The 10,936-nt window shown below is 41.3% G+C and overlaps 1 protein-coding gene across 1 annotated transcript; it reads left to right on the forward strand.

Annotated features, from left to right (window-relative positions):
• Position 1: 1 nt before the first annotated feature.
• LOC146567936 (uncharacterized) lies at positions 2 to 6,115 on the forward strand. The gene is made up of 13 exons (XM_085283642.1): positions 2 to 341; positions 505 to 625; positions 700 to 844; positions 916 to 1,009; positions 1,101 to 1,237; positions 1,362 to 1,419; positions 1,561 to 1,697; positions 2,715 to 3,791; positions 3,879 to 4,202; positions 4,282 to 4,387; positions 4,636 to 4,809; positions 4,913 to 5,017; positions 5,716 to 6,115. The coding sequence occupies exons 1-13, from the start codon at positions 256 to 258 to the stop codon at positions 5,843 to 5,845; spliced, it is 2,694 nt and encodes an 897-aa protein (XP_085139768.1). The 5' UTR covers positions 2 to 255; the 3' UTR covers positions 5,846 to 6,115.
• The last annotated feature ends 4,821 nt before the right edge of the window (positions 6,116 to 10,936 follow it).

The following is a 10,936-nucleotide window of genomic DNA, read 5'->3' on the forward strand; positions in this document are numbered from 1 at the left end:
ATTTCACTTAAAAATAACGCGGGACCGTATGAGAATTGAGTCCGTTGAAACAGAAAACACAAGGCAAGGATCAGAGCACAAATGACGTTCGGGTGAAAGCTGAGATAAACGACACTCATTTCAGCTCAGCACCGCTTGTTTGGACAGCGTCGTTGTGGAAAAAGTCATTTGTTTGACATTTTTGACGTTTAACTGCCCGCAATTGTCTGCTAGCTGAGTTCAGCTAACCAGCTGACTTTGCTCCTCGGTGGCTAAATGGATCCCACAGAGGATTTGTCCGCTCGGGTCCTGCTGAAACATATTCTCACCACCGAGCCACCCAGGACCCCTGTCACACGCAGGTACGGTTCATTTTCTGGGAGAGAACCACGAAAGTCTTATTCACTGGCGTTTTCAGCATTAATGCTAGCTAAGCTATCGCTAACGACAAACTTGTGGTTGTCGCACGTTAGTCTCAGCGGCTTTGTATTCAGTATTATTAATCGTAAGATGACTTGTCTCCAGTAATTCACAGGAGCCGAGTAGCAGCGGGACCCGGCGGAGTAGCAGGCTCAGCAAGAAAGATGCTGGTCCCCAAACCCCGCAGGAGATCCTTAGGCGGAGCATGAGACATAAGCTCCATGAGGTAAAATAGAGGTGAGCAGCGTAGTTGTTATTCGTGGGCATGTTAAACTTATTAACTTTGTCCCTTTTTTCTAGAGCATAACCAGAAAATCCCTCCCCGCCACTAAAAGGAGGACTGCCTCAGTTGTGTTAAAAAAGGCAAACATGCCTGCCACATCTTCAGTACTGATTAATGACGGAGACACTCCCAGACACATACTCATAAACATCCTGCGGACAGGTGCGTGAACTAGCCTTCTTTTAATTCCTGGTTGGTTTCGGTTGGTTTTGCTTATATGTTTTGGTTTTCAGAGCCGGTGAAATCCCCCGTGGTTCATGAGACAGAAACATCTGAAGAGCCTGAGCCACCTTCAGCCAATTCGACCATCTCCAAAACGCATCACAGGTGAGCTGTGGGTTACAGGGTGATTGATGGTATTACTGAATTAGTCCTGGTTGTGATGGAAAATAAACTTTTGAGCTGAATTGACTTTCAGTATGGAGCTGTCAGGGCTGGACCTGCCTGATGTAACAGTTGGCCCAGCAGCCAGCACTGCAAAGGGACTGAGCCGAAAGAGACCGCGCAGGAGTTTTTACAAAACGGCTTTTGAAAAACGACTTAAAGATGGAGATGGTAAGATTGAAACGAGCATTGAGGAGGTACACAGATTAAAAATGAGGTTGTGGGGTTTTTTTTTTTTTGTGCTTCTGCAGCAATGTGAACACTTACTGTGTATGCTGGATGTTTGTGCTTCCAGAAGCTGAAGAGGAAACTGAACTATCAATAGATGACAATTCATCACTGTCTGTGTTGAGGTAAAGTGTACAAAGAATGCAAAATATTAATTCTAATCAGGGATCAAACCCATGACTAGGTTTAGAATTAATGATCAGCGTGTGAATGCACACCATGTTTGTTTTTTATGTTTTTTAGTTTATGTCCAATCTGTTTTTCAGCTCTGCTTCCTTGAATTTAAAAACTCCGTTTGTTGACGCTAAGACTGAGAAAAGAGGTCTGCAGAGAAAAGTTTCAAATCGTCGGAAAATCTCAGAGGAAGAATTTGGTGCTGCTGTAGATAAACGACGGATGGGAGGTGAACACTGCGCTCAAAATACTTTATTACATTCTTCTAATGGGACACAGGTTTTTCAAAGATTTCTTTCTGAGGCACAGCAGCCATACAGCCATATGGTGTAAAACACAGAAACTTAACCAGAAATGTAATATAATCTCACACACTGTTGTTACCAACTGGTTAATTTGATAATTGATTCATTCATTGCTAAATAATCTCACTATCAGGATTTTTCACCTTGAGAACTGTCACTGTATTTTGACCTGCTATTGAGTCACTTTAAATATCACCTTCTTTCGGTTGCTCACTTTAGGGGTCACCACAGTGAATTTGTCAGTGATTTGCATCCATCTTTATCCTCAATCCCTTTATCCCTCCTCTGCACATGTCCAAACCCCCTCAGCTTTGCCTCTGTAACTTTGAGTCCAGACTTTGACTAAACCTGAGTTATACTCATTTCTAATCTTGTCCTTCAGACTTCTTAACATCTTCGGCCCCAGCTTGGCCTCTGATCCTTTATTCAGACATTTTGGTCTTCTGCCACAAACCACCCCTGACGCGTATCTCCACCGTCTTCTTCACCTCTCATACATTTTGTAGATGAGTGCATGTGAAAATGTTTCAGTAAGTAAAGCTGTTACCAGACTGCAAAGAAACAGCTGCTTGGGACCATGTCTCAAAAAGAATCGTGCTGAAGGGAGGTTTAAAAAAAAAAAAAGTGGAACTAGATTGGATTGTAATTTTGTTTAATGCCAGTTTTTATCACAAGATTGTGTAACAAGGCCATGTAACCTTTGGTTAAGTTGCCGGCACACATACAACAACTATTCAACCTACCTACAAGTAAGGTGCTGCCCCCTGCTGGTGAAAGTTTTAGTTAAATTCTGCAGAGGTTCAGTGCAAACCTACGACTGAGTATAAATTTAACACTTCAGCCCAGTGATGTGAGAACAGAAGTACAGCATGAAAGAATTGTAGGTTATTTGCACCTGCTCTTTACCTCCACCTTACATTTTCCTCCTTCCTGTCATCCAGGTATGAGCAGCTTTGGACCTGTGGAGCAGGGGCTTGGTGAATCTACTCACTCTGAGGGCTTCACCTTAGGTCTAAGCAAACTCAGCGAACCAGATATCACAGCCGATATCGTGAACTGTAACACGGCTCTCTACGCCCAGGCTGATGCCATGACCTCCAACTTTTCTATCATTGCTACTCAGGACAAACCTACAGTCGTGGCGTCTCAGCTGCAGAAGGACATGAGGGAGATGGAGCCAGAGGAGCAAATGGAAGTGGAGCAGAGCAAGCTGGAAACTGACCAACTGTGTGTGTTTCCAACTGAAGATGAATCTGAAAAGAAGGAAGCAAGGAGAACAGTTTACAGTAAACCTGAAGATGTCTTGGCAAAATCTGACGGAGATGAAGATGTAGTTCAATCTCGGACCGGTGTAAGCGAGGATGCAGCTCAGTTTGAAGACGTTGAGGAAAGAGCAGAAGTTGCTCTCAATTCCGAGCTTGAACAGGGTGTTGAAGCAGGGTCACAGGCTGAAGAGGAAGCTGAAGCAGATTCTAAAACTGAAGAGGAGGAGGAGGAAGATGAGGAAGATGTAGTTGACTCTAACACTGATGGAGGTACAGCCGACTCGCAGATCGAAAAGGGTGATGACGCAGGTTCTCAGTCTGAAGACGAGAATGTGGCTGAGGATCAGACTGAAGAAGAGGAAGAAGACAAGAGAGGCGTAGAAGAATCTCAAACTGGTTCCCAGTCCGAAGAGGGAGCTGAAGCATCTACTCAGTCTGAGGAAGAGGACGTTGTACTAGACTCTCAAACCGAAAAGGATGAAGAGGATGGTGGCACTGAATATCACACTGATGAAGTTGTAGCAGCCCTGCCTGAAGAGGATGTTAGTGGTCAATCTGAGAGAAATGAGCACGTGACCAAGTCTGAGAACGAAAATGACTTTGAGATCTTCAGCGGTGAAAATGAAGAGGAGGCATCAGCTCAGCTGAAACATGACTCAGAACACATCAGCCGGAGGGCTTATCGCTCTGAGGGCGGTCTCATTGTGCCGGTTACAGAGGCAGCAGAGGATTTCCCTAATGCTACGTTTGCAGGTTAAAAAAAAAATCAATTAATCAATCATTTAGCATTTAAAAATCTGTATGATTGAGATTAAATATTGTTTGTGGTTTTGTTTGTAGGATGGCCTGATGCCAAATTCAAAGGACATGGCACTCTGGATTTGCGCACCAGCTTTGAGATGGGAAGCCATGAGAGTGGTCAGACTCACACCGGAGACCCTGATGTGGCCGAATCCTCAACCCAAGGACAGGCAGAGGCCACTGGGACAACGAATGAGCCTGAGGCTGACAAAGAGAACTCATTTCCTCTGTCAGAGGGAACGTATGACATTGAAGATGGTAGGAGTGAAACTGTGCCTGATGAAGCTCCAGCTGAGGATGCTGCTGAACCAGAAGAAGAAATGGAAGAAGAAGAAGAAGATTATGATGATGAAGAGGATGAAGGTTATTTTCTCTTTTAACATGCACTGGTAAAATATCTATTTAAGCATTCAGAATGACTAAGAAATCTGTTTTCTGATAGCTTCAGACTTCCCCTGCAAGACTCCAGCGTTTGTCAGACAGAAAATTAATTTTAATCGTCCTGATCCTTTAGCATCACCTTCTGTTCTAAAGAACAATCAGGCCAGGTAAGCTGCATGTCCTATTACACTTAAGTGTGTGTGTTTGTGTGTCCTGTGGGTTTCAGTCAGGACTGTTTTTTAGGGAGAAAGAAGTACCTACTCAGCTGGGGATATGGACCTTTCAGCTGACACAGTGCTCTTTTAACTCCCTAAAAGCTTCTCTACTTTAAATAGAAAAACTGCTATTGTAGCACAGGTACAGAATCAAGTTTTTATTCGGCAATTCACTGACACTCTCTTCTGATCTCCACCAGTACCAGCGGTACAAGAGAACCTTTACCTGCAGCTAAACCTAAGCAGAGGAGAGTGAGGAAGACGAGGAGCTCTAAAAAGGAAACTATCCTTCCTAAGAGCTACCTTATGGGCGTCTTTAAGCAATTTGCCAAAACAAAAGTCTCTGCAGACGTCCACCCTGTCCTAAATGAAATGTAAGTAACACACTGTGTTTCGCCATTAATCACATGCAGTGTCTCTTTGTCTGTTAGAACTGTGTGTTGCTTTAATATAACAGATTTGTTGTAATTTTAACAGAATGGATAAATTCTTTGACCGGCTAGCTGAGGACCTGGAGACGTATGCTGCCCATGCAAAGAGAAAAACCATAGAGGTCGAGGACGTTGAACTTCTGCTGAAAAGGTATGAGGGCAGAATTCAAGACTTTTTGCAATCAGATGTTTTTAATGTCATAAAGCCCCTTTGTTTAATTAAGGAGGAAAAAGCGAAACTTGAATACCACTTAAAAATGTAGCGAACTACATTATACACAAAACTGCATTATGTATTCCTAGGAGGGTTTGAGGAGGCTCAGTACAACACTGCTATATAACTTTATGGAGCAAACATGTACAGATTTATTTAAATACCTTGTTCTGCATATCTCAGTGTACATGTCAACTAGCTAGCTGTTTAGTTTGTCTGGTGTGTGTTATCAATAAATGAATAAAATGAACCAAAAAACAAAGCAAATCAAGAAACCTATACTGAGTGTAGGCCTGTCTTTCCTGTCCACTCTCCACTATCTAATAAAGGCAAAAGGCCCCAAAATAATATGTATTTTAAGCCAGAAGTGCCCGCCTGTACAGGTAAGGCACTGACTCTACAGTAAGGGGGAGGAAAAAACCCACTCTGCAACGCTTGGATTATTCTGACCTCTAGATGGCAATGTTGAGCTCTTTGTAGTTTGAAGGCTATATCTGACTGTAATAAGAGCATAAGCCTGTAGAATATCTTAAATGCTGCCTATAGGTAGCACACCTCATTCATGATCTATTTTCTGACATTTCACATAAATTTTCTAACATGGAACTTAACCAGTATGTGTTTGTAACTTGCAGGCAGGGTTATGTGAATGACAAGGTGCCAGTGGAAGTGCTTATTGAAAAATATCTTCGCATGGACCAGCGAAGGCTTCTAATCCCCATCGCAACCAGTGGAAATGTTGTTATCCCTGCAAAGCGGAGGTGAATCTTTCATCTCCTGGACTGCTACTTGTTTTTCTGTACACTGCGTTCAAACAATGCCTTTATTCATTGGAGCATAAAAGCTTCTGTAAATGTGTAAATTACATGCATGTATCTTTATTTTACTGCGAGTCTCTGGATAACTGTACTTTGTTGCTGTTAGGTATGTTTTCATGGGTGCAAATATGCGTGCCAACTGTATTCTCTACAATATGAAACAAAGCAGTGTCTAAACTTATAATAATAATAAAGGAAGCTGAAATTAAGTTTCACATATCTGTGCTTCACACATGTATTATTAAGGAAATACTCAGACAGAAATATCTTATGTTTGTGGATCGTGAGGGGCATTTGAATTATTTGTTTTTCCTTGATAAATTAGGATTTCAGCCCATCATGCTGTGCTTTGTGCTGCTTATTAAGAAAGTTATGCAGATATACACTGCTTTTATAAGGCTCAGAAAGACTAGATGGCCTAAAAATTGTGTTTTTATGAGAGTACTTGAAAAATGGAGAGAATGTGAGGACAGCACCGCCTGGTCCAGAGTGATTCAGCCTTGCTCACTAAATGAGGCAATCGATATATTTCATCACAAATGACTGGTTTAAAAAGGAGGACATAATAAGCAAGAAACATGCTGTAGTGGTAGACTTCCTCTGCTGCTAATAATGTTTTCCATAAAAGCTTAAGCTTTTGTTATATATACACACTCAAACAGGCGCTAATAACATGTGATGCTTCTTAATTCATTTTTACATTGAACAGCTGATGTCTATTTATCCCTGCTTGAGATTACAGGGCTATTTACTATTCTTTTTAAAATGGGCTCAATTAGTTTTGTTTGGATACATTATGTACATGTGAATGTCATGGTGATTTGGGGCTTTTAATGGGTTTTTTAAACTTGTTTTTCCAGGGTGGAATGATTGTACAGCATACATGTTTAAAGACTTTAAGTGGATACAAGTGGGCAGCATGGTCGTATGGGGTTTAGCACTGTTGCTTCACAGCAAGAAGGTCCTGGGTTTGAATCCATCATCTGGTCGGGGGGGGGGTTTTCTGTGTGGAGTCTGCATGTTCTCGCTTGCTCCCACAGTCCAAAGACATGCAGTTACTGGAGTTATTTTAACTGGTGATTCAAAATTTCCCATGGTTATTGGTCTTTCTTGCAACACATTGGTGACCATTGGAAATATATATACTCTCCCACTAATATTTGGTTAAATGCCCCTTAGCAGGTTGTGTCTCAACCATAACCAAAGGGTTATGGTTGAGACACAACTTGCTTGTGTCACAGATGCCTGTGTCACAATTCTAGCTGGATATTTAATCACTCTTTTTGGAGGAATTGATGGAATTCTCAATAGGGTTGACATTGGAGTTTTGAGACAGCCATTCTAGAAGCTTAGTGTTAGCCTGCTTTATTGATTCCAAAATCAACGTAACATGTGTTTGGGATCATTTCCCTATTGAAACACTCAGTTGTGTCTATGTTTCAAACATCTAACTGTTGATTTAAGGTGTGCAATGTACCAGCACCACTGGGAGCAGTCCCAGAGCATGATGCTACCACCAGCATGCTTGACAGCTGATACAGTGTTCTTAGGTTTGAAAGCCCAACCTTTACATCTTGAAACATCCCTCTGTTGTTGTGGCCAAATAGCTCATCTTTTTCTCATTTGACCATAATACTCTTCCCTAGAATGTATTTGGCTTGTCCATATAGCAAATCTAATTCTAAATTGAGCTTGAAGGTGTCAGATTTGGAATAGATGTGCATTCTTGGCCAGAGCTGTTGTTCTTGAACATCCTAACCAATTTTCTCTCTTATCCGAGGGTCTTCTTCCAGACCTTGGCAAAATGAGACATCAAAATAAGTTGTACTTTAATAAAGTTTGAACTGATTATCTTGGATAGTGCCGTTGTTTAGAAATGGCTCCAAAATACCTTGCTAGCTTGTGTAAATCTACAGTTCATATTAAATCTTCAGTGAGCTACTTGTACTTTCCTATTGCTCTGAGTGTTGGACACTGTAAAACCTTAAACAACACATAAAAGATTTAAGTGAGTGTATGTTTATATTTGAGCCTGTATGTACAATGTTGACCCTGTGTCGATTAGAGAAAACTCAAAAGACTTAGAGACTTCCATCTGCCACTGAGGGTGCTTAAGAACTTCTACTCCTGCACCATTGAGAGCTTCCTGATGGGAAACATCTGCACCTGGTTTGGGAACAGCACCAAGCAGGACAGACAAGATCTGCAAAGAGTGGTGCACTCGGCTGAACGCATCATTCGATCAGAACTTCCTGACCTGCTGTCCATTTACACCAAGCGGTGAAAGACTAAAGCCAGGAAGATTATGATGGACCTCTACCATCCCAACAATGGACTCTTCTCACTGTTGAGGCCTGGGAAGCGCTTCTGCTCCCTTAAGGCCAAAATAGAAAGAATGAGGACGAGCTTCTTCCCCCAGGCTATTCGGACCCTGAACCAGGTGTAGGACTGGACTCTGCCACACGCATCACATCACCACACGCACTCTGGTTTTTTGCACACTTCTTATAATTAATAAGTTCTTCTTTCTTTTTTCTTTTTTATTCATAATTTATTTCATGAACTGTTATTTGCACATTTTTACTGTAAATTTCCAAGTTAAAACCTGTAAATTTTGTAGTAATCTGTAAATCTTACTGTCATTTAATGGTTGGGTATTGCACAGCAATAAGCATTTCACCACATGTTGTACTGTGTATGGCTGTGTGTGTTAATTCAGATAAAATTTGAATTTGAATTTGAAAATGGAATTAAACTTGTGCACCCAGAATACTTTTGTTGTTGTACAGTCATTACACCCCAGAAAAGAATAGTTCAAACAAATAATTAGGCTGAAAATAAATAAGCTGAAAATCACCGTGACATGATGATAAGTGTTTATGAACTTCAGACCACATTTATAGATGGATATATAGCAGTGGTTTGTGAAATTACTCCCAGACAGCAGGGTGTGCTATTTGTGAGACACTGCTATAGTGGTCCAGCTCAACAGCCAGCTAGCTAACAACAACACAAGACTCCGGCCAACTAGCGTTGTAATTAAATCCAACATTAAGGTGAGTCTAGCGGAAAATAAAAAGAAAGCCGTGAGATAGGGATTAAGGACTTAAAGAAACACGACAAAGGTAGTCGTGTAGCATTTTTAGCTGTAGTTTGCGCAGTTATTTCCCCGACCTTTTTGTTTGGCTTAGGTTAGCTGCTAAAGGCAAAGGGCTAACTAGCCAACTAGCTCTCCCCGCTTAAGCTGTGGTGCTATTGGTGCATTGTCTGGATTACCGGCAGGATTTATGTATTAATAGCTATGCCAGAGACTGTCACGTTTCTTTTTTATGACCACAATGGTCTGCATTCGTAATTAAAATGCGGTGCCATTTCAAAACGAAATACCGGTGTCGATTAGTGCACATTGTTAGCAGGTTAACTACCTGCTACTGTCACCGCCTACATTAAGTGAGTTTAACTTCCCGGCATGAACTAAATTAAAGTACAGGCTCTTCAACTTCAAAGAAATACTCAGAAAAATACCATGTTTAAACTTTGTGGTGTTGCATTCAATTAGATTTGGAATTCACAACTGGGCCTCCGTCATACTGTTTATTGGAGTCATTCACTCACTGCTCAGTCAGTGCAGGCTGTTTTAACTCGAAAGGTTTATCCGTGGAAGTGCTCATGTGGTTATGACTTGTATTCCTGTAAAGTGTATAAACCATGCTGCTCACAAAGTGGTGAGGTGACCAGCTGTCAGGGATTATTGTTTGGGTGGAAATTGTGAGTCAAAGTTCACTGTGAACACTGATTGCCTTCTCGGTTTAGGCACAAAGTAATGAGTGAGTCAGGTCAGTGTAAACAAACAAAGTCTTAAACCAGTCGTGTTATTTATGTGTTTATCTCAAATCTAAAGGAGGACGTCTACATCTCTGATGCAGCTGTGCTGTATTTCTGGCAGGTAAACTGAGTTGTAAACTGTGGCTTTGAGAAACTTTGTTTTTAAGAAGCCGTTCCCCCCGCCAATCAAATAATTTATCAGAACATAGACTTGCAGCTCTATATTTAGGTGATGCTGAGTATTACTTGCAGTGCAGGGCTGTCTTGCAGCAGTTGCACTGATTCCAGCAATGCATTTCTTTTGCCAAATCAAAAACCTGCCGTGCAGCAGACTTGAAGTGGCCTTTAATCTGTTTTTTCCCTGAGCTCATCTTTTTTTTTTTTTTCACCCCCCCTATACTTAACTCAGTTGAGCTGAGTTCACCTTCAGTGGGATGACCCACTAAGAAAAATCCACTGCCTGTGAGCTTTCATTGCTATTTTGTTAAAAACGCATAGGTTGCAGAGTGACTGCTGCAGCTGAAATCTCAAATAGGTTTTCAACTTAATGCATATGATTGTGATTTCTGAGTCACAAGCATTGGCTTCATCCCTAGGAAGGGCTCAGTGATGGGTTTAAATTACTGCAATCAAAAGAACATTTTAATTAATATTTGGGTGATTTTTATTTAAAAAATTCAGACCACTCAGTCAGACCACTGACTGTTGTGTTAATGAATGGCATCTGTGCTACTTAATTTTCCCTTCTTACATAATAGACATGGTTGACATGTCAGGATTTGCGCTAAAGGGATGCACTCTGGGTTTATTAGCTCATTAAGATGTAGGGGATTATGTATTATTATGAGCACACTGACCCTAAATGCAGGTCTATGTTAACTTATTTCATTTCAGTTGAGTACTGTGTGGTTAGATAAATGTCTCCAAAGGATCATTTAGTTTTTGAGCTTCAAACCCCCCCCAAAACTAAACCAATGTTTGATACAAAATTAAGCAAATTGAAAACAGTAATGCTACTCTGATACTCCCATGTGTCTTTGGAGGTTAAGACAATAAGTGTATCTGTTGGTAACAATATGAACCAGGTGACCAGTGATCTTAGCAATGCATTGAGGCCTGTCCTCCCTTTAACCCTCATGTACGTGGTGAAGCGAGCGGGGTTTTGCTCGGGAAGTACAGACAGGAGCCGAAACCTGGCTGCTAATGCTTTTTC

The sequence above is a fragment of the Mchenga conophoros genome, linkage group LG8 (genome assembly GCF_057382185.1).
Source record: "Mchenga conophoros isolate Kocher_MC1m ecotype Shallow Benthic linkage group LG8, M_conophoros_male_GT1.1, whole genome shotgun sequence".
NCBI lineage: Eukaryota > Metazoa > Chordata > Actinopteri > Cichliformes > Cichlidae > Mchenga > Mchenga conophoros.